We start from the raw sequence: 24622 nt of genomic DNA, 5'->3' as shown, positions 1-24622 counted from the left end.
CTTAAAGAGTATGAAGACTCACAAAGAAGACGCACAAAGAAACGTCTCATGCCGGTAATCTGACCTAGTTTCGAATGAGGTGTAACGGAAGTGTTAGACACCACCATCGATCCCAGAAAATACACACACAGCTAGCTACCGTCGGTAATTAGACACTAGTGTACAGTCAATACATACAGCTACAGTCAATACCCACAACACAGTGTATACATAGCAGCGAAGAACATCTCAGGTCTGGATAAAAGATAACAAGGTATCACGTTTCATTACTGTCTGCATTTTGTAGCGACAAGAAGAAAACTTCACTTGCAAGCACCGGAAAGTTAACTTTTTCAGAGAGCGGCACGCGGTTTGGGGCGAGTCTTCAGTGCCTTTAATATTCGCGTATAGCTAGATATCCGCAGTAGCCTGCGTCACCAAGGAAGGAGAGGAGCTGCTGAGTGAGCATGAGGCAACGCATCCCCCATGTAATGTACCCACCCCCCCCCCCCACCCCCGCCGCGCCAAATGAAATTTGCCGGGTCTATTTTTTATCCCACAAACTTGAGTCAATGTAATGAATGATTTGTTTATTCTTAACCTTGTTTCCTTTTCAGAATGGAAAGATAGTGAGAGGGGAGGGGGGGGGGGGTGGTTGAAAAAATAATGTAACATTTGTTTTTATAATATTTGATGCAAAAACACTAAACTATTCGTACTCTGCACTGATCACGCCTCGTCTTGTGAGCGCCGGTAGGAGGTCTACCTTGGCCAGTAGTTAATACAAGCGATAAACATAACATTTTATTGACAATTACAGATCCCACTCAAAGATCATCTCTGATTAAATACTGCATGCGGTATCTGCTTAGATGTAAAGACAAAAGGTGACATATTTCCTAAACAAGAGCAATGACTGACATGTTTTGATAAGAGGACACTCGGGTATATGCTAAGGATGATATATTATATACGATATCTATACTTAACGATTTATTAACCCGATAAGAAGGTTAGTTTTAAATGTCATATTAGTGATATTACTGCTGGAAGGCGAATAAGCCAATCAAACGGAATTTGAGAAATTACCGAGTGATCGTGGTACTTTGAGTGCATGATGCATACATGGGTTTATAGACCTGAAATAATGAGAAACGGAAAAGAAAAAAATAACATAGGCCTACCTCACACTTTGATGTGCATCTGTCGGGAGTCATCAAATTGTTGGCTACCGCTATAACTTCACTTTAAGAATATATAAGAGGAAGAGGTGTTGGTAGGGATGTCAGTCACCATCTAAGCAACCTCTAATACACAGAGTACCTCTCATAGTCATTGTTCACCGAATAACCAACTTTTCGCTCTTCTTTTATCCTCCTCCTCCTCCACCTCCTCTTCTTCTTCCGTTTATAACTTCTTCCCCTTTCTGCTTGTATACTCCAAAATTGATAGTCAAAGATTGACCTCAAAAGCATAAGACTCAGATGCTTTAAAATGTATACAAAGTATTGTGAACGAAGAAAGAGTATTTGTAATGTTATCTCGATTCAGTAAAACATCGCTAGAGCCCATGTCGGATTCGTTTTCTATGATAATACTTCACATTGGCTTCAGATTAATAAATAAGAAAGTAAGGAGAAGAAAAAATATTTATCTGTCTCCAGACCAACCGCGAAGATTGTGACGTATAGGGTTTGATAGAAACCCCTGTACGTTCCCTATATAGAAACAAATGTGAAGCCGAGGCACGTGTCAAAATTTCGTCACATTCTAGACACGTTTACATGGATGTTTATATATCTCTTTCGTCATTGTACGTCGAAACGGCGGCCGGATGACGAAGTTTTTTCCTCTGATCCTTTTTTTCTTTGGCGGGGTTGGGGGGGGGGGGTATTTTCTCCTATAACTTCCACTTAAAAGGTGACATGAAAATTGACCCTACCCAGGGGTAAGACTGATAGAGTTGAATGTAAACAAAGTATTGTGACTGAGAGAAATCACTTGGAGAACTCGATCTCTTTCAGTAAAAGAATCCCAAAAGACTTCAAAAACGAAAAGAAAGACACATTTGACGATCCTCGCAGTTTTGGTTCCTGGAACACAATGTATAGTCTGGGTATATTTTCACCTTTAAACACCTCAGTATTTTTTTTTTTAAATCTGGGCAATTATTCAGTGTTATTCCGAATTTGTTTCTTCCTCCCTGCATCCTGGGCAGACATGCGTTGCTATTACCTCACTGGCTTCAGATGAGGGAATATGGGGTTGGGGGGGGGGGGTGGAGGAGGATAAAGTTATGTCTTCATTATGCGGACCAAGGCGAAATATTATCAAAGTCACGCACGCCTGAGAAGTACCAAGAAGAACAGATAGGGAGCCAAAGCACGTACCAATGTGTTGTGTGCTTTTTTTTACTCCAACACGTCATGAACCTACTTTTTTCCACAAAGTTTACCATCTTGGAGAGGGCAGTCGTACGGGGTAAAGGGTTTGAATTTCTCCTGCCAGTTATTTGCAAAATCTCGAACAATATTATTCTCAAATTTATGACTATTTAGGAACAAAGCTTTTTACATCATGTGATCTTTCCTTCTATTAATAACTCCTGTATATAGATCGCCTTTTAAGGAGGCAGAAACACAACCGCCATCATTTAGCTTTTTGACTCCCTTAAACAGTATCTTGTTTCGTTTGGGAGATTTCCTAGTTAAAAGTTGTGCTTCAGGCCGCCATTTTGTAAATCTGTGATGTCATATATGTGCCACTATAGGATCTGGTCCCTTTTACAATTTCTTTGATTGGTTTGTCTTTTTCAGGTTTTAAGGTAGAATGTTCACAGTGTTGACACTGAAACTTTATTGCCGTTGTAAGCTCGTGTTAGTGTAGCTTCTATTTTTTTTAAGTTTGTTTTTAAACTACTTTAGATAAAGTATTTGCAAACGCCACCTCCATACCAGAAAAAAAAAAGAAACTTTATCAATTAAACCTATAGTATACTGGATTTGAAACAAGTACATTTAATGGAAAGTCATACGCACGGCAACTGAACCTTGTATGACATTAGTTATGAAACACATATTTCAAGAACCTTAAATCAAATCTGTCATTAATGACAGCAGTAACCTGGTTCGTTCTGTAATTTCTTGAGAAAAATGTGCGACGGCTCCTTTGTCCACCCGCATGTGATTGTGGGAAATGCACTTTAAATGAAGTGCTATACAGAACACAGGACAGTTATAAGTTCCCGAGGGGACTGTATTGTTAACCCCCTCTGTTTGATAACAATTGTGATGTGTATATAGGAATAAAAACAACTCGGGTCGATGGAGATATTAAGTGACAAAATATCATTATTCCCAAATAACTGATAAACCAGGCTGCAAACCATGTGTTTTGCGAGAGTTCACCGAGAAGTGAAAGATCAATGACCGACAAAACAAAAACGCAGTCCCCATTTATGTAAATGTGCTTAAAATATTGATCCGTATATCTGATGACAAAATATCATATACATTGCTGTAAAATATCCCCCTTTTGAGTTAGATTTTGCATTATTGAATTTCACATTTAATAGGTTATACATATTTTATAACATTTCTATCGACATCATACAAAGAAGCCTGCAGTTCAATGCAGGGATGCATTGGTTACCATAGTAACGTCATTTGTATCCAGACGGTAAGTTTTCCTGTATACGCCATCATCATTGTCGATATTTTTTAGCGTGATTCTTGAAGTTGAGCTGTGTCATTTTCCTATTTTCCTCTTAACAAACTGAGTCCAACCAACACTCACTTACCATTCCTTTATAAGTTCAGCCTTCGAAAAGCTGCATCACGTGATACTCCCCGCTTTAGGAACCTTATTATTTGCACCAATGAAAATCTTGCACACGACGCGTTCCGGTAACTACACGGATCGGCAGTAAAACGATTCGGAGTCAACAACAAACAATTATTACTGTATGTCAAGCAAGAAAAACAATAATATTGTGTATTCTTTAAGGAAAAAACCCTGCCATAAACATGGAATATAGTGGCGCATGCGTATTGAACCGATTGTGGACGACGTGTATTTAATATCCCTAAGTAGAACATTATATCCGCAACTAAAAAGAAGAAGAAACAAACCCATTAAAAATAGATTCCCTGTGTTCTTGCCGCGGTTATTTACGTTCCCATAGCAACGCTACAATCAACAGAAGATTTTGGCAAAGTACGATACCATCGAGGGGATATCCGAAGACGTAAGTATTAGGCCTACCCTAACTTACTTGGTAAAACTCCGATTATTTTATTTAATATTTGATTCACGCCATCTTATGTCGAGTTGTATCAGAAGGAAACGGTCGTCTAATAAGGTCCAGGAAGAGACGAGGAGGGGTGGGGAAGGGGTCATTGCAAAACAACGGGATATACGCCCTCAAATATCTCCATAAAAAAGGGGGGGGGGATTTAAATGCGATTTCAGTTTGAATGCAGATTCTCTTGTTGATTACAGAAATTAGTACGGTACCAGAAGTAGCACGGTAAAAACCCACAATCGTCGCCCCAAAGCTAAGCAAATTTGCCTTCTTAAAGTCCTCCACGGTGCATGGCATAGATCGTTGACAGCATTAAGACTAAAGACATGGTGAGGGGAGGAATGCGGTTTTGTTTTGTGCATGTGTGTTATTGTATACATGAGGCAATGAACATGTTTACTGTGCCAATCGTGAAATAATGCTGAAGTGCATGCACGTTCAGATATTGTGGGACTGGTTAAAAAAAAAAAAACACGTGGATCAGATGGGTTTCAGTGGATACTCGTAGTATTTAAACCACTTGAGTCATCCTTCCCTGTCCCCCTCCCAAAGTCTGAGAGGTAATTTCCGGCGGCAGACGATGCGACAGAAAACCCTATCTCCATATCTTGACCCTAAATTCAAGATATAGCTGATTGATATTTAACCATAGATTTGCTCAAAATCTTTACTTTTGTTTTACGATAGTGTTCATGATGTTTAATTGACAATGTTTTCTGAGCTGTCAAAGTCCTCTATATGTGTTAGACTTTCATCAAAATGTATACTTTTCTTTTTAGAAATATTTTATATTTTTGATAGAATATTTCATTTAAATTGTCAGTAAAATCAGTAAAATCACTGTTTTTTAACATCTCGATTTACGTCTCGACAGTACATCAGCGCAAACATGTCGATTTACTTTTTCACAATGTCACAAATTCGTAGGTTTAAAGGTCATCAGTGCATTGGCCCCAAAGTTAAGCTTGTTTTTAAAATTGCTTAAAGGGTTTCGAAAAGTATACTTTCCTTCGTGGCTCTGAATCTCCAAATTATTTCCAGACATCGAGGCGTGTTAAATTAGACAAGACAACGTCGGAATGAGGGGTTAAATATACTTTGTGGGTGGCAGCAAAATGCTTGTTGAAGTTGACGCATTGGTGACCATTATTTTAATTTCTAGCATATTAGGGGTCTATTCTGGGACATTTCAAAACTAAACACGGTCCAACACATAGCAGACTGCAGCATTTCCATAGCCGATTGGAGAAGGATACCCCCAGATTTAATTTTGGCAACAAGTTCCTATATATTGGCATCCGGTAAACGGGCAGATTTGCGGCGTATGCAACGGGTCGTGTAGGCTGAATAAAGCAACATTTTTTTTCATATTTTGTACAGGTAACCTTCCTTCATAATTCCTTTATTTTTTTCTTCATTTCTGGTATCTGTGTGTGATATACATACCATCTCCATCAAGATCATGTGTTACCACATTAGCTTCGACAACTACTGTCAACAAAATGTTTCAAGCGGAATCCATTTTCGCAGTCAGGGACCTATATATTCGATCTACAAATAAACAATTAGTGCGTGACTTTTAAATATCGACTAAATTCAATTTACTTTTAACTCTTAGAATAAAAGAAGTAGTCACGTGTATTACGTCAGAGTTATGCAAAACATATGTGTTTTCACTCTTCGGGGCTCTACTGAGAAACTACGTGCCAAAATGGATCGTACCAAGCAAGAGACATCAAATCAATAACGCCGTTACATAAGTTGAAGTCTCTATGAATTGTATATCTTTCGAAGTCAACGATATTGATATATATATAAATAATATGGTAAATAGTTAAATGATGGTCACTAATATATCCTCAAACCTCAACAAATCACTTTTACTCTCATCCCTCATCCCTCAAACCATTTAACCTCACTGTGACATAGAATTGTCTAATTAAACACTCCTAATTAAGCAATATATCATTTGACCAGTACTGTAATGCCCTTTAAATGTCTGCTGTATAGACCCAAACTATAGCACGCTATCATGGAAAAGTTTCTTGAGGTTACGTAATCGACCTGCCTTGGTCGTAAAATGACCTCTTTGTACCAATTAGTCTGCAACGCCTGCCACATATTTGTTCTTGCATGAGGGTCTGTGTGTGAACGCTGTATGCTTAAAGGCATTGAAGACTCGCCCCAAAAAGTTAACTTTATGTTGCTTGCAAGTGACGTTTTGTTCGTGTCGCTACAAAATGCAGACAGTAATGAAACGTGATACCTTGTTATCTTTAGCTGGACCTGAAATGTCCATCGCTGTATCGTTTATACACTGTGCTGTGGGTATTGACCGCAGCTGTACATACTGACTGTACACTAGTGTCTAATTACCGACGGTAGAAAGCTGTGTGTGTATTTTCTGGGATAGATGGTGGTGTCTAACACTTCTGTTACACTGGACCGAAACTGTCACGTTGCCGTGCGGGTAACATTAATTTTTGTCCCTGAACAAGGGGCACTTGTGGTTCTTAGGGTAGTCACAACACTGGGAGGGCAGCTGCCCCCCCCCCCCCATGCCTCTGCCTCCATTGTTTTGTTATGGCATCAGGTGACCTATAGGTCATACGAAGTCTTCTGTGTTCTTTCCAATGTTGAAATGTTCATATGAGAATTAATATAATGGTAACATTGTGACCAACAGTCAGATAAAACCGAGCTATTTCATTTCTTCCGAGGTTTCTGTCTTGTTAATAAATACATAAGGTAGCCCTCAGTAGGGCCAACAAATTGATGACCTCAATGTTCTGTTTACAAGATTAGTGACATGAACATTTTTAAGCGACACGTTTTCTTTCATTTATATTTCTTGGGGGGGGGGGGGTTAACATGACTGTCGGAATGACTAACTGTAAGCCAGGCAATAGTTCAGAACATTTATTCCAAAATGTTGAATTGACGAATCCATTGTCGTGGAAATTTAAAGCGATATTATGGAGTTACTTGCATTTTTTTTTCGTTGTACACTAAATCTTTTAACCTGACTGTTCCAACAGGTGTTTGGGCACTTGACCTTTTGGAGACCACGGGACGTTTTTCACCCCTTAACTTTACTCAACCAACATCCATTTCTTTTTCTTCCTTTTCCAACACATCTTTTGAATCAACCAAACTGTGGCCAAAATATGTTCAGTACTAGCCACGATATGTCATACAAACATACATGCACACTGTCATGAAAACCATGGCCCAGTGTTGTGACTAGGCCGGTGTGGTTGCACAGGGGCCCGGTGAAAAGCACCCCAAAAAACAACAACCTCCCATCTGCCAAAGCCAGCCTACAGAAGTAGGCCAGTGAAGCGGCTAGTATTGGCATTAAACTTGTAGAAAGTAAACTAAATGGGCCCCATGTACTCTTTAGGGTCAAACTATGGGAAGTTTTAACAATGAAATGATTTTTATTCATTTTCTTTAGTATTCAATACTGCTCTTAAAGTTCGCTCCCAATACCCACCACACTGGGTAATTCAATATCAACATGGAAAACCTGAGAGTGCAATATCAGGGCATTTAGAGGTGCCAATTATTAAACTTCATTTCATCCAATTCCAAACCCTGGTTAGGCGAATGCAAAGGTGGACTCTCTTTGGGACCCCATTTCTATTGCTGCACTGGGGCCTTGCTGCTCCCTGCTACGCCCCTGAGCAGACCCACAAAGGGGTTGATAGTCATCATCACCAATAAGGGATGGACAAGGTTGTGGTTTTACTTATTTTATTTATATATAATATATATATATAATATTTTTTTTAATTATTTGCATTGTTTCTTTTATGCTGCGTTTTTATTCACATTGATAATCATCTTCGAGTCAATCAATGTATTCATATCTTGACAATATTTAAAGAGATGTATTCTAGTGGTAGGTGAACCACATTCATTGAGAGGAAAACATATTCCACAATACTTTAACTACCCCTGTCAATATCTTGTTCCTGAATACTAAATATGGTTGTTTCAGTGAAACTCAACTCCAGCAAATGGATCACAGTATGGGTGGTTATCGTCACACACATTCTCTGTAAGCTCTACTGTCCCTTCCATTCCTGTACTTGATTGATCTTTGAAATGGGGTACATCTTGCTTTTCTTTGTTTCAATGCACTTTTGAATTCAAGGCTTCATCGAAAAAATGAAGCAAAAAATTGCAAAAATATTATATTCTATTTTGGACAGGGTTGGCCGGTTTTTACCGCCCCGGTAAAAACAAGTTTTTTACCGGTTTTTACCGGGAGGTTTTTCCCACCTGTAAGTGGGAAAAACTGGGAAAAACCTCAAATTATATAGAATTCCTAAAAACTCATGTGGAACTTGTGGAGGAGCATAGAATCTACAAGAAAATGGCATCTTATGGTAGGGGGTTGGGTTACATCCAAAGAACAGCTATGATCTATAACTTGTGAGTTTACCGATTAGACTATTATAAATAATTCAAATAAATAATATATTGGATGCTCAAATCAACCAACTTTATTTTCCTATCGAGATGCATAATTCCATTATCTAGAGCAGTGGTTCCCAAACTTTTCAAGGCGGGGACCCCATTTCATGTAGCGCCATCCGAGCGCGACCCCAAGTTTGTGTCTCCGGAATAATGAAGTTGTGCAGGCCCACATGTACCTGTAGTACAGTACTGTAGTTGTATGTGAAAACAATATAGTGAATATACAGAAGCAGGGTGGCCAGCGACAATTGAGCAAAAAACGCCAGATTCACTCAGGAAAAACGCTAGAACGGCCGCTAATAAAACCCTAAATATGAGTTTTCAGGGTGAATTTTGTAGGATTTTGACTGCGAACGTTCAAATTCGGGTAAATTTTGGGTACCCTCAGATTTTTTTTAATATTTTGAAACAAGCCTGCGACCCCACAAGAATTGCTTCGCGACCCCAGTTGCGGTCGCGAACCCAGGTTTGGGAAACCATGCTTTGAGGCTTTGGATGCCATGGTTCGCCACTTCGTTCTATCCTCGGCTGTTCATGCCACATAATAGGCCTGAAGAATTTAGGAGGGGTGAATGTCCCAGTGTAGACCTATAATGGTTTGGGCAATAGGCAATGCATACTGCTAAAGAGATCGTGACAGAATAACTATACATGTGCAATGCGAAAAATACTCTTTTTTCCACAAAAAGTAGAATAAGAATGTGATAAAATAGCTCAAAATGAAGCTAAGAAACTCCCATATTCAATAAAATATGCCTGTCATGAAACAATATCGTGCCTACTGATGACCCTGCATTTTACGGACAATTAATACTAGTTTTCGAGACGGAGGCGGTTTTTACCGGTATTTACCAGTTTTTCCCGGTTTTTACCTGGTTTTTACCGCTTAGTGGGAAAAACAGGTTTTTCCCGGGTAAATGCCAACCCTGATTTTGGATAATAATTTGTTTACATTATGAAAAAACGAAGAAAAGAAAATAAACATACATTTCCAGCATTTTGTAAAATTGTGCTATATTTTTACTCAGTTATTCAGAGGAAAGATTCTGCATAAACAGGAAATTGAAACACAAACAAATAAGCAATCTTAAGTCTTCAACTCATACTTCCTCTTCTTTCAAACTTTTTTAGTTATATGCTGAATACTTAGCAAGTTAATAGCAACATATCCTGTTTTACTGAGCGATAGCGCCACACAACGAAATTTGTCAGTAATATAAAAGAATCAAAAAAATATAAAATCCATTGCTTTCTGAAAATTTGTTTTCATACCTATTGTTACTGGTACTTAAAGCCAAAAGTGCAGGAATGTTCTACAAGTTAAAATGGTGGGTTGGTGAATGGGTGTGGGAGAGGGGGGCAGCAAGGGGGGCAGTAAGAAGCTTGGGAAAATATTTCCTGTGCCAAAACAAGCACAAATACCAGGATGATGTCATTTTCACAAGGTTTTTTATTAAAATCTGTAATTATTGATATTAGCCAATTCTTGGAAAAAGAAAAGATAAAACAGCCCTTATAGTAGGGCGATAATGATTGACCAATTTCTTGCAAAATACAATATCCCTGTGACTTCTGATTGCAGGAACGGGATGAAGGCATTAAACTGTGAAAGGTAGCTCCCCTTCCACTCCCGTAAGCGATGCTCTTGTTTCTTCTTCAGTGACCATTAATTACTCTCATCTGCTCTTCTTGGCGTCTTCCCCACCTCTCGACGAGCTGTTGCGATCTTTCGTTGAGCTTTTTGTGTTTTCTGCCACCTTTGATTTTTGTCTGGTCCTCCACTGCTCGGTGATAAATGAGATCAGTTCTTTCTCTGTAATTAGTATGGTAGCTATTACGAGTAGAAGACACACTCCCCCGACACCAACGTGAACAAAACGAAACAACCAGCCCCGCTCACAGCAGAATTGTGACTGTCGGAAATGGAAAGAGGAAACGTAGACAGATTCTATGACAACTGAAATTTCCATAGAGGTTTCTTAAACTGTCTGAATGATATAAATAGTACACCAAATACAGCCGTTTTCTTTCTCTAGTTTTTGAACAGTACAAGATTCCAATAATGCTTCAATGCATTTGGATATGTAGTCTTATCAAATTCCCATGAAAACTAAAAAGGAAAGCAGTTCCAAGTATTAGAGGAATGATTTTTCCTTAATTCAATATTCCGTTTTAATATTGAATCCCATAGATAGCAGTAACCTGTGTACATTTCAGTAATCATATATCATATTTTCCATCTCACTAACTCCCTTCCTCTTTTGTCACATAAACAAACAGTGTTTCAATTTCATTATAGCTTTTTAGATATTATTGATTGATATAATGAATCTATTCCACATCATCAGATGCTTTTATCCACTGTTTCCAATCATAAGACTTCTCAAGAACAAAGTTGAAAACAAAGATTCACTTTACAATTCATACTAAATTGTAAAAGTGTTTTCACTGCACTTTGCTGCGATGTGAAATGCCAGTAAATTCATGCATTTTATTTGACTTCACTTTTGGAAAAATCTGTTGTTTTAATAACCATTTTTCATGTCCCACACTTTAAGTTACTTGCCCAGTTGTCTGCAAGAACTCTCTAGAAGATTCAACAAGGTCAGCTTTAGCCTTGAGAGTTAGTAACGTTGTCAAGCAAAAGCCTTGTTACTGATTAATGTGTGTGTTTACAATGTTAACATTAGTGCAATAGGTTTAAGAGTGTTCTGAGGTGATTTGAACCACTGTTGTAATGGCAGTATAGAGTAAAACAATATCATTGGATTCAAAGTAAATTAGCACAGTTTAGTTGATTTAAATCATAAATCATAAATCGTAACTGATTTTGCTGGTCTCTGGAAATGGTGAAAATTCCCATTTGGGTTTTTAATGTTGCAGTTCGAGGGGCAACTTGAATCCATTTACAAAACATAATCTCAATTTTGGAAAAAAATATTTGATAAATACTGATGAAGTGTGAGCAAGTTTGGTTTAGAATACATCATTGGAAATGGACCGATTTAAACGTAATAAAAGAGCAAGCGAAAAAGTTTTTTTTTATACATAGAAATAACCATGCATTGGTAGGCTAGGTATATCTGAAATTAAAGTGTGATAGGATTATACTGAGTGGTTTACAAACACAAAAAACTGTTTTAATTACTGATGTGACACCTCTGTGATCTTATGACTTATTTCTTGTGTCACCAGAATGCTTCATATGCTCCTCATATTATGGGAGTGCAGAGAGGACAATTTCCATGTTATTGAGAATAGTGAATGGTGCAGTTAATATAAATCAATGCTTTAAATAAAAATCTACAGATAAAACATATTTAACATAAAATTCCAAACTGTTGTTCCTAAATTTCAAAATGGAAATAGCAAATTTCTTCACTTTTCTTATAATTTTTAGCATTTCATACAAAGTCTTTCAGTTAATTCCCTGAAGTCTTATTTATTATAAGAAACTAAGAAGATGAAATTAAACTTTCAAAAATGTTGACGAGAGGGTAATATCAGAATCTTTAGCAATATTCTAATATTGGAGAGAATACAAAATAAAAAAATGTTTTACAAACCTCAGAATACTTGGTGACCAGATATGACAGTATACACACAGCTAGGACTGGCCAAGACGGTATCAATCCCCTGAGTGGTCGGTAAGAACTGTCTTTAAAGTAGTTTCTTGTGAAATATATGCTAAAGGTGAAGAAAGTTATAAAGAGGATTCTGGAAAGTTAAAAGATAGTTAAGACATTAACTTAAACAGGCCACATTACATTTACTAAGATTACCTTGCAGAAAAACAAAGAGAGATAAAAGAAAAAGAAATCTGTGCGCTGATGTTTATACAAAAAGCTTCTACTCACCTCTGCCCTAGTAGATAATTTGACATTTGCATAACATTTTGGTGAACACCACAAATTATTGCCTGATTGGGCTATCATTTTTTTTTTTTATATTACTAATTTTGACATCTCATGTTACAGTCAATAACAATGGAAAGAAATGTTTTGCATGGCAGATATGTTTTTAAATCAGACGAGACATTCATCAAATACGGATGTTGCAGTTTTCTGAATCAGGGTCAATCTTTCAGAGCCTTTTGAGATCAAAGCATTGTTTCAACATGAGCCAACATGATTTCAACTCATATATATATATATATATATATATATCAATTATGCTGACATGGGTTTAATCAAAACCAAGGAACAAAAACTTGTAATTTTTTTGTATTTACCTATGAGAAATTCTTGCAGACATATTGAGACAGTTGGCCAAGATGAATCCAACACTGCCTATAGTTTTAGTTAAATACCAAGATGATATTAAGAATAGTACCGAGAAGAGTAACATCTTTTTATTATATCTGGAGAAGAAGAAAAAAAAAACTTTGTATTCATTATACCTGTAAAACAAAGTACAATATACTTGATTTCTTGTAAAACAAAGAGACACATAATCAAAACAATTATCTTTTATTATCCAATGAGTGAAAAGAGTGACCTATTTCTCAAAATATTACCACAATATAAAGATTTTTCATGAATCTGGCAACCAAGTGCATAACAAAAATTGTTTATTTAATTTTTATTCTTTTTATGTAATTACAATATCTTTGTACAAAGAGAAAATGAAAACAATTGACTTTTATAGTAAGTGTGTATCTGTAATAAATATTCAAAAACTATAAGCTACAAAAGAAATACCTATCCACTTGTTCTTGGCTCATTGCTGCAAATACAAAGCATTCAGTAGTTCCGTTGATGGCCAACAACAGGACATAGAAAGAAAACCACTTCAGAAGAGTTGGACCTGTAGCAAGGGGAAAAAAATGATAAAACCTTCCAATGGGGAGGGGGAGTGGAGGGGGAAGGGGTAGGGAGAAGGGGAGTGGAGGGGCAAGGGGTAGGGAGAAGGGGGAGCAGATCCTTCCAGTTTAAACATCACAGTATCACAACAGTGGAGCCATAGCACCGGAAAGTCTCTTGCAAATTTCAAATAAAATTTGTATTGACTGCAGAATAATGCATTGCGATCTCCAGTGATAGGGACTGCCCTTACTTTGCAAGGTAAAGCTTCCATTTCAAATCTTTAGTCCAGGGAAACTTGAATAATTTAATCGCATATATTCGGGCTTGAATCTCATTTTGGATAATAGTAGCAACTCTAACAATATTTGTAGTATCCACTAGGACCAGACATCATTTGGTGGCTTTTTTTTAATCATTTTATAAATTTTTTATTTTATTTTTTTAACCCCAAAAATGTTTTTCATCCTTAAAGAGAGACATTGATTTTGGCCTTGCTGATTAGACGTCACATACATTAAAAAAAGAATTATTTTCTGTACAAAAACGTTGAACTTACTATAAAGAACAAACAATATCTTAAAGATATGACATAATTGGTTACTCACCCGGTTCTGTGCTGAGAAGAGAACCAGCATAAATATCCAGTAGGAGGTAGCTGTATGCTGCACCAAACACCCAAATAATAACTCCGATTAGAACCACAACTTTAAGAAGACATTTCAACACAGATGAAGCTAAATCTATTGATTCCTGAAAAACAATAGTAAACGTTAAGACATACCGTTGAAAAGTTCTCAAAGTCAATAGAAGTTGAAGAGTTTATAATCACAAATAACCAGGCTGTATACAGGTAAATTTGGTTTTGTTTCCTTTTTGATAAGGATAGACCATTGCCAATTCATTTGGAAAATAGGGCTATTTAATATTCTTTGTAGACAATTTCAGGGTTTTCCTTTTAAGAGTATAATCACAAATAATTGTATGCAGGTAAATTTTGGTTTTGTTGCCTATTTGCCAAGTACAGACTGTTGCATATTTAGATCATTGAATACTCTTTGTAGACAATTTTAGGGCTCTTTATTCAAGAGTATAATTAAAAACGTCCCAGTTGTCTGCAGGTAAATCTGGGTGAGTTGTTCCCATTTGACAATGACAGGATATGGGCATCAATATATCTTTGTTTTTATACCTTTGGCTGTTTATTTACGTCTACATCTCTTACTAATGTCTGGGCAAAGAAGAGATATCCACTCTCTTCGATAGGCAGGAAGATAAACCGTGCCGCTAACGAGCCCAGGTTGTTGATGGTGTCGTAGATCCCTTGATTAGCAAAACTGAGGACGTTGAAGAGGGTCATGACATATCGCTCACCTGGCAATGACAAAAAAAGATGACAATAAGAACATAACAAAAGCAACAACCTCCTCCCCTCTCCCCCCCCCCCACCCCCATGGCAAAACACACACTCATACTTCAATATGCATGGCTACCAGATCAATAACACAAGGTTTGGATACTTAGTCTGAGACTGTCACTGTTGCTATGGTTAACATTAATGTGACATTTCTAAGGTTAAGTTGGTGAAGGTAGATATGAATTTGACATGATATCAATAAAATAAATTAAGCCAATACCTATACAGAGTGTTGCTAAAATAAGAAGGGGAAGTTTAGTGATCCAGGTTTGCAAAATGTTTTGCAAAATGAATGCACAGATCTCTGCAAGGGTCTAACTTAGATGTCCGGTTCATTTCCAGATTAAATTCCACAGATTGAATTCCACAGTCTGATGGTAAATCAAATGATTCGTTTTTAACTGAAACGTGTCTCTTACCCTCGGTCAGTAACTGCTTCAAGAATCCTTGCTTGAAGAAACTCCATGTGAGCAGAGCTAACTCATAACTTGTCCACGGCTGTTATTAACACAGAAGGGGAACCAAAATAAAAAAAATAAAAAAAAAACCACATGAATATAACATGACCATGAGGTGTAGACATGGTTTAAAGAAAGTTAAATTACCTTCTTAAGATTACATTTACAATAAAACTTCACTTGGGAGACAGGTCTATAGGTGAATGAAATACCAAACTGTCTAGTCATTTACAGACACAAAGAAGGGTACTTTCAATACGAAGCATCCACTTATACTGTTGATTTGTTTCATTGTTCTTACATTTTTCTTTCATTTTCTAACTTTGTTTTTTTTGTGGTGAAACCACAAAAAATCAGGATGCCGACAGCAGAATACTAAAACTAATACTAAAGATATGAACTCATGATGACTTAAGTAAATAGTTATGACTTAAAGTAATAGTTATGACTAGATGACTTAAGTAAATGAAGACAATCACCCCCCATTCAATCCCCTAAGTTCTCTCAATGTGTCAATGATGCCCGCATTGACACATTGGGTGAGTGTGTAGTATCTTTTTCATGTTCACAGACTTGTGCATGCACATACCAAAACAATTAAGTAACTGAAAATGAAGAATAAAATTGTTTTGTTGTTCATCTACATGGCTAAACATGAGAACATTGGGAAGTTTGAACAGAATTCCCAGGTCTGTTCTCTCATCCTGTACATGTTGCTATATGTTCTCAAATTACAAAATTTTGTTGAACATTGTGTTGTCTCTCTTTGAATCCTGCATAGAACAGGAAGAACCACAAAGACGATATTTTACTTATAAGAGGAAATACCTCGTTTGGAATTCTCCGAGGAAAGAAATCTTGGATTTTCTTGAGAGGAAATTCATCATCTTTCTTAGAAGAATGGATGATGTATCGCAAGAAGTAGAGGTAATACAACCCAACAAAGAGGATTGTGAAACAAAGCTGGAAAGAAAAGAGAGAAAGATTAAATTAAGTTGAAATTGACTGTTTCTTCAAGTTTTTATCATGTCATCACTGATGCATTTCTTCTATTTCAAATAACCAAGAAGCAACCAAAAATCATTTGGTTGGTTTGGTTTGGCTGGGTTGGGCCATATCAGTGATTTGTTTGAGTTTTCAGTTACATTGCCATGGAAACAAGTGTCAGGGAACATTTGTCATAGACCTTTGCATTCATCAAATAAGCTGGCTTTGCAATGCTGGATGTGGAAATTAACAAGTTTTGCAAAGTTTGATGCAGAAACGACAGTAGTAAAAAGATGTCTTGAATTGAAAGTTTGAACATTCATATATTTGATTCGGGATCAAATCTCTGCAGTTCAAAGGTCTAGCTGTTGATCCAATTAATATTCATGAGAAGTTAAAACTTTAGGTTACATTGTGCAAAGTCTCACGGAAGCCAAACAGATTATCTGCTAACAACTGCTACTGTGCAATGTTGTTGAGAAGAATCTTAATTCCATTTGGATTTGCTATTTGTTAAAGGGAAACTTGCATTTATTTTACTGTTTTTTCATCATCTCAAAACAATTTGGTTTAGTACAACTGTAATGTTTTGATATTGGAAGCATATCTTCAACTTCTTTTAGTACTTGAGAAAGTAGTCAAGTGTGAAGTGTATACTATCACATACTATCAAGTAGTTGTACTTCTGACAAAAGTTGTATTAAATAGGATAGCAAAGCTTTCTCCACAGTTGTTTGGTCATCAAGCTATTGAATCTCTGAGTACAGACAGGCAGATTGTAAATAGCAACACCCATTTAACCATTCTGATCTTATTAGGCACATTGCAATTTTGTTACCTTTTCATGTAGGTATCCTTCAAAATTGATTTATTTTGTCCAACAAAGAGGAGGGGGAAACCCCTCAACTTAACCCCCCTCCCCCAGACGGTGGCAAAATTTCCTCCTTTTCTTCAGATGAAATATGGTTATCCTAGATTAGGCACTCAGCATCCAGCTATTAACAAAGTTTGATACCTTCCTTACCTGAGCAAAGCAAAATGCTAGTATACCAAGCTGAGGAAAGAAGACCACCAGTACTACAGTTAACAAACATCGTCCAGCGATAGCTATGCCCTCTATTAGAACCTATTCAGAAAAGAACAAAACAGTGCAATAACACCAGGGTATTACATCAATATCAAATTCTGTTCCAAAATACTGTACAATAATGAAGAGACAGAGTAGTGTCGAAGATTGCATGTGATAATAATATTCAGGCCTGGGCAGATATCACCAAAGAACTAAGTACTTTAAACATTGGATGAACCATTTCAATCAAAGAAGACAACTAGTAGTGTGTAATGTGAAGTACTATTCAGTGTTAGGCTTTATATTACCACCTACTGAATACAGAAGACTACTGAGGCAACCAAACCAGAGGAAAGTAGTATCAAGTTCAAGAGGGGCACATCGGTAGGAGGAGGAGCAAAGAGTCATACAGAATCAAAATCTCACCATATCTATATTGAGTCATGGGCAGCAGGGTAGGCCAACACGGTGCTACAGCTTTGAGCCTTAAGATCCTGTAGAAACCTGTTGAGTGCACGATTGTAGATCAATGCACTGGATAGGCCTGTGGAGAACCACTGACCTACACTGCAACAATTTGACGTTAGGGGGCGCTATCATTGTTTAGGGATAGGGACTGCTTCTTAATGTATGTAAAACATGAATCTTAGTTACAGTCAGTGGCGTAGGAAGTTACTTTTGAGTGGGGGGGGGCTGAAGACTGATGTCCGGCCTGGGGGAGGGGTCTAAGGGGAGGGGGATCCCCCTCCCCTTTGGATTTTTTTGCATTTCCAGGTGGCCTCAGATGCAATTTGGTGCAATATAGCACACTTCAACACCCACTCCATTTTGTAAACTTAATTTTGTATTTTCACCTGGCCTTAGATGCAATTTGGTGCTCCAAATGAGATTTTTTTTCTCATTTGGAAATGAAAAAGGGGTTTTTTGACTTGCGAAGTGGGGGTCGGAATGATACTTCCGCCCCTCCACATTTTTCACTGGGGGGGGCTGGCGCCCCCCAGCCCCCCCGGTTCCTACGCCCTTGGTTACAGTATTAACTTCAGCTGTTTCTTTGGAGATGAAGTAAAGTGGGAGAGGGTGGGGGATGGGTAGGGATGGTGAAGGGAAGAAGAATGTAGGGAAATAGGCAAGAAGAGCAGGCAGAAATCTTTAACAAACTAACCTTAAGTTTGACAAAGAGGAATGCTTGCCCAAGCACCCATAGTGGTTCTGCAAGAAGTTCCAAAACAGCTGAAGTTGCAAAGATTAGAACGGCCAGATGGTAGTGAGGGATGACTTCTGGATCAGGTGTCTCCAGCTGGGTGGACCAAACAAACCCAAAGACTGCACCGCTTATAATACCTAATGGAAGACTGATTAAAAAGATTATATTAAAAAAAAAAAGACATGTGAGGTAATTCTATCAAATGTTCTTTAAGAGGAGTTATATATCCCAACATGTATGTATTTCTTTTGAAGGAAAATTCTATTCAGTATAATATGGGTGTAAAGTGTTAAATTCTTTGACATCAAAACTAACTTGAATTTAGTATTTAATTGTATAAGGTTGAGAAAACCTGTCCTACACTCATCAAACTTTTTCAAGGTGCCAGTGAACTTTGTTGGTATTGTTTTGTCATATTCTATTCAAAAAGCTCAGACAAAAAAACACATTAGAAATAAGAAGTGATGCCCATAACTCAAGGATAGGGACATTCCCACTGAAAATGAAAATGAAATGACAACTTATTTTGAATAATGATATGTGATAATTGTGCTGTGACTGTTTAGCCATTTTGCCATCTTACTGAAAGAAAGAGAAAACCTTCTTTACTTTAAAGGCATTGACGGTGCATTAAAAGTGGGTCACCCAATGGTGAGGTTAGCTAAAGGTACCTACTTGCACCAGATTAAGTTAATCGTCTGCTGCCACTTTTGACTTTCTTTCTGACTCAGACATGCTCTTCTGAAGGCCTCCCTCGCCACAAATAGAATAGTTGAATAGAGAAGAGTTAGTCTGAAAATGAAAATGAAGCCCCCCAAAAAGGATGTGAAAGCTCTGACTACAGTATGCTATATAGTCTAATCATGCTTATAGGGTATAAAATGTTCCGCCATACGTTTTCCCTGCTTATATCATAGAGCATCCAGTTAGACATTCTGTCTAGATTCACTGGTGGCATTTTGTCATTTGAAATAAATAAATTGTGTGTGAGGAGAAAGATATTGAGATGAAGATGTTGGGTAGTGCTGGGGCATACCCTTGCCATGTACATTTGAATCTGTGTCTCTTACCCATCTCTCTATGCCTTACAGCTACTCTATTAAGTTGTATCAAACTATTAAACATAAACTCATACAACCTCTATAAAGAAACAACTAATTATTCATTCTGTGACACAGTCGAGAAACTAAAACTTCAACTAAAAAATTTTAAAGACAGTTTCAATCATACCTGACATTAACAACTCCCAACATATCCTCTGTAACATATCTGTTCCTCAAAATGAAAGCATTCAGTAGAAATGTCATCACACGGAACATGATCTGTAGAGAGAGGAAGTATCAGGTAAAGAAATTAAAGAACCATAATAACACTTTATACACTCATAAAAAAGATGATTTCTCTTTGACTGTTGAAGCTTTCAGTTAAACTGGAATACGTACGCTCATATAACTTTGCTATTAAACTGAGAGTTGTCTCTTCAGTATAAACTTACTGTAGTTGGCAACAAGTTGGAAATACATTGTAAAGTAAAGTTTTAAAGGAATATAGCAATATGCAACATACAATTGATGAACTTTGTTCTGTTAAGACATCACAAAAGCTGCGGCAGTAGAGTTGATTGTCCATTATCCAATATAAAGCTGTTGCTTTGAACACCCATCATAGAGGTTTGAATGTAACACCCTCCACAACACTGCTTCTGCACAGCTGAAATTGATGTCATATACTTCCCCTTACTACCCCGACTCCCCATTTTATGAACAGTTACTACATAAGCGTACACTAACTTGTGAAGGGTATATGCAGGGCAAATTTTTAAGGAGTTTTTCTCACTCTTTGGTCATCCAAACAGCAAATTTGGTTGTCCAAGATTTATGTTTCAAAATAAGAAAGATTATTACTAGATTTATGGATGTACTGTTATTTAATATTAATTAACTTAAGTATTTCTAAAGTTGAGTATAACTAAACCACACAGTACACAGTAACAAATTTATGAAGGAATTCAATTTTAGTGATCATTTTGTGGTTAATAATACAGAGTTACTAATGTAAGGAACTATAAAGTTTCAATATTTACCTGTAGCACCATGTTGTATGATGCAGACATGGCTGAACTTGCCAGTACATTGTTGGACTCTCCCATGATGAATGACAAATTGAAATGCCCTCGGTTGAAAACTTTCTACACAACTAGTAAGTAGAAAAGTAACACTAATTGATGTAAATGAATAAAGCAAATCCAAGTTGGCCTATTGCATATCTCTTCAAGAATCTCAGAATTAATCTAAAATAATATTATAGGTATATATTTTTGCAATATGGATAATGTGAATGCTGAAAGTTAAACACAACTTTGCAAACCTTATACAAGAACTATTAAACAAATGAGTGCTACAAATATCCAAACAACAGGTGGTAAAATTCCAGTTCAGACAAGCACACAGCTTCTGATGAAAAAATTGTGAAATGGAAGCTAACCAACTAAAATGCTGAACTATTTGTGGCCTTTCTTCCCTCTCCCATGTTGCTGTAAACAATCATTTATATAAACAGGCTAATACTGGAATTAGAATATATATATATACTACTTTATTAATTAAGGATCTACCATACAGTAAAAAGAAATTAAGTCCCTTAGTCATATGATGGAACAATTCAATAGAGAAAAGTCGCTGAAAAACAAATACATGCGCCCTTGTCCTGCTATGACAACATAAGCTAACACACAGTAGCATACAAAAGCCAAAATCGCAGAACTGCTCCTTGTAATAATCGAGCATTTAAGCCTCCGCAAATATAAGTTGCATATAAAAACCAAATATTGCTAAGAATTCAGTATTTATTATGTTCACCATACATTTCCCACAACTAAGAATTATAGTTGATCATTACTTCAACTCGCTTCTTGCTGAAATTTCGTGTGACTGGCGAGACTGAGCTCGAACCATAGAAATTGATAAGGATCGAACAGATAAAGATGTGTCGTCTGCGAAATTTGCACAGGGGAGCGGTAGCTCCCACTAGTCTATGGAACGCGAATATGGAACGCGAATATGGAACGCGAAAAGGGCAACCATATTTCGCTGTCTAAACTAAAGTTGTTGCTGCTGTTTTATCATGTTGTTGCTCAAACTTACATTGTTGTCTAAGCTTACGTTGCTGTCGCATGAAACATTCAGACATTGTGGATGTGGAGATTTTTATATTGTGGCAAGCCTAAGCACATACATTCCTGTGGTGTTAGTCGAACGAACGTACCAATTGTCTGTCTCCGGCATTTTTTAGTTAACTATAAGTATAAGCTTGACTTCTGTGGTATACGTATCTTGCATGTTGACAAATATGTTACAGTATGTACGTACCGCGAACCGCCACTTCTTACCATATTCAGTATAGAACGTAAAATTATCACGTACCGTACGTACGTGATAAATGTTACGTACGTACGTAATATTTATTACGTACGAACGTTATAAATATTAAGTACGTACGTAATATTTTTTTTACCATGTCCTCTCTAGATCTTCGTAAGAACCAACCCCCTGCGTATAGTAATCATATGAAGCCCACGTGGTAAAGCAATTAATCAGTTTGCCCTTTTCGCGCGTCCACGCGCGAATAGGGCAAACTGATTTCGTTGTCCAATCTAAGTACCGCGAACCGCCACTTCTTACCATATTCAGTATAAACGTAAAATTATCACGTACCGTACGTACGTGATAAATGTTACGTACGTACGTAATATTTATTACGTACGAACGTTATAAATATTACGTACGTACGTAATATTTTTTTTACCATGTCCTCTCTAGATCTTCGTAAGAACCAACCCCCTGCGTATAGTAATCATATGAAGCCCACGTGGTAAAACAATTAATCAGTTTGCCCTTTTCGCGCGTCCACGCGCGAATAGGGCAAACTGATTTCGTTGTCCAATCTAAGTTTGTTGTTGCCTAAACAAAAGTTGTTGCTGCTGTTTTACCATGCTGTTGCTCAAACTAACGTTGATGACTAAAATTCCGTTAAACTTAGCAACGAAATAAGTTTTCCCTATTCGCGTTCCATAGACTAGTGGGAGCTATCGCTCCCCTGTGCATAACTTGTCGTCTGCCCAAGTCAAGCGGATTGCGTAATCGCGGTTCCACATGCGCGTCACGTACAATATAATAATGCAGATTGTTTTTGGTGTTGTGTACGATCGTGAAGCCAACTCGAGAACTTTAATCGACACATGTAGACCAACACTGGAGAGACCAAAATCTAATGAGCTTTACAAAGTAAAGTCCCGATTGGTTTGACGAGAATGTAAGTAGTTATCATAGGTTTCATAGCTCACTTGTAAAGTAAAATAATAAATTTCATCTTTACAAATCAATGTCGTTTTTGTTAAACGTAGCCAGCCTAACGTTATTACCGTGAGTCCTGTAAATATTAGTGGAGAATCTTGTGGATTTTTATGTCGGTTTATTATGTTCTTCAATACGTTACAGGGTTATGCTCTCTCTGGTAATAGAGGGCGATATCTTAGAATAACAACAATCATTACATCTCCCTTCTTTTTTTTTTTTAAGGAAGTGAGACATCACATATAAAAATCAAACTGAACATGTAATAAATAAATGATTACACAAAACACATAATTTCCTAAAGTTGTCATTTGTCAACCAATCGATCAATAATACGAAAAGTTTGGATCACGATTTGGTTTGAGTATCCGTCCTCTTCTTGAACAAACCGGGTCAGGGTCAACAATGTCGTTTGCAGGTTGGTCGTCATCAATATCCTGCACATATGGTATTTCATACTTAGGTCTCACTTTTCTCAGATCTCTACGATTTCTTCGATATTGCTGAGAACCAACTTGAATAACATATGATCTGGGATAGGGAGACTTGGCAACTACCACTGCAGGTTTCCACTCTTTGCCAAATCTGACACTCACTGACTCTCCAACACTTATGGGGGGCAAAGACTTAGTACCACGGTTATAGTACTTCTCCTGATTGTGTGCCCTTTTCTTGAATTTCTGTTGAACATTCTTTGGTGTTTTGCTTTTTAACAAGGCGGGTGAAGTTGGAAGTAGTGTTTGGGTTCGTCGGCTCATTAACATTTGTACCGGCGAATCGATTCCTTCTTGGGGAGAGTTTCTGTAATTAAGCAAAGCAATATAGGGGTCTTGTCCAGAAAGCTTGGATTTTCGAATTAGGTTCTTAGCTATTTGAACCGCCTTTTCTGCCTTACCATTAGATTGAGGATACAATGGCGAAGATGTCACATGCTTAAAGCCATATGCTCTGCTAAACTCCTTGAATTCAACAGATGAATACTGTGGCCCATTGTCAGAGACTACTATGCTAGGGATACCGAATCTAGCAAACTGTTGTTTACAAAACTGAATTATTTGATTTGACTTAGTCTTGGATAATTTCTGAACCTCAAAGTAACTGGAGTAATAGTCTACCATTACTATGTAGGTGTCTGAATTATACACAAAAAGATCTGTTCCCACTTTTTGCCATGGGTGCACTGGGCTTTCATGTTTCTTCAGTGGCTCCTTTTGGTTTTGATGTCTAAAACGATTACAAACATCACAATTTTCAATTGTTTCTGTGATTTGCACTGCCATGTTTGGCCAATACATTAGATCTCTTGCCAACCTTTTAGTTTTTTCGATTCCTTGATGTCCTTGGTGAACTTTTCCAAGCATCATTTTTCGCAATTTCACAGGAATGAGCACCTTTTCATTTTTGAAAATTAACCCATTCTCAACTGTCAATTCACTTTGGCAAGCCCAATATGGAGTTAAATCTTTGTCCAGAGTTTGTTTACTGTTTGGCCATCCTGAAACAATTTGCTGATGAAGCTTTGCCAAAACTGGATCTTTTTGTGTTTCATTCTCTATGTCTGTCAAT

The 24622-nt window shown here is 37.2% G+C and overlaps 3 protein-coding genes across 11 annotated transcripts in view; 1 reads left to right on the top strand and 2 right to left on the bottom strand.

The window, feature by feature from the left end:
• LOC139961434 (uncharacterized) overlaps nt 1-1731 on the bottom strand; it is a 30342-nt gene extending 28611 nt beyond the window's left edge. The window contains exon 1 of the mRNA XM_071960601.1: nt 1164-1731. The gene's annotated coding sequence lies outside the window, so the exon portion shown is untranslated. The remainder of the gene's footprint in view (nt 1-1163) is intronic.
• The window catches only part of LOC139961432 (dnaJ homolog subfamily C member 2-like), a 118632-nt gene that overhangs the window by 47786 nt on the left and 46224 nt on the right, over nt 1-24622 (top strand). Inside the window, exon 18 of one of the 7 annotated variants that reach the window (XM_071960593.1) lies at nt 16231-16288. The exons of 5 other annotated variants lie outside the window; for them this stretch is intronic. In XM_071960593.1, the coding sequence (XP_071816694.1) occupies nt 16231-16262 (32 nt within the window). In that variant the 3' untranslated portion in view covers nt 16263-16288. Of the gene's footprint in view, nt 1-2003; nt 2129-16230; nt 16289-24622 lie in introns of those variants that run through there. One more of the 7 variants, XM_071960588.1, reaches the window with a different exon arrangement.
• On the bottom strand, nt 9756-21749 carry LOC139961435 (man(5)GlcNAc(2)-PP-dolichol translocation protein RFT1-like). Of its 3 annotated transcripts, none has more exons than XM_071960604.1 (14): nt 21603-21749; nt 20788-20900; nt 19935-20026; nt 19380-19496; nt 18663-18852; nt 17456-17557; nt 16273-16407; nt 15406-15484; nt 14762-14943; nt 14178-14322; nt 13468-13573; nt 12999-13127; nt 12334-12454; nt 9756-10680 (listed from the first exon to the last, which is right to left on the bottom strand). In XM_071960604.1, the coding sequence occupies exons 2-14, from the start codon at nt 20851-20853 to the stop codon at nt 10444-10446; spliced, it is 1701 nt and encodes a 566-aa protein (XP_071816705.1). In that variant the 5' UTR covers nt 20854-20900; nt 21603-21749; the 3' UTR covers nt 9756-10443. The 3 variants fall into 3 exon arrangements, with proteins under 3 accessions (XP_071816705.1, XP_071816704.1, XP_071816706.1); XM_071960603.1 differs by having other exon boundaries at nt 21568-21726; XM_071960605.1 differs by having other exon boundaries at nt 21563-21719.

Source organism: Apostichopus japonicus, chromosome 20, assembly GCF_037975245.1.
Source record: "Apostichopus japonicus isolate 1M-3 chromosome 20, ASM3797524v1, whole genome shotgun sequence".
Lineage (NCBI taxonomy): Eukaryota > Metazoa > Echinodermata > Holothuroidea > Aspidochirotida > Stichopodidae > Apostichopus > Apostichopus japonicus.
The sequence above is the reverse complement of the archived record's forward strand: the minus strand, read 5'-3'. Positions and strand labels throughout refer to the sequence as shown.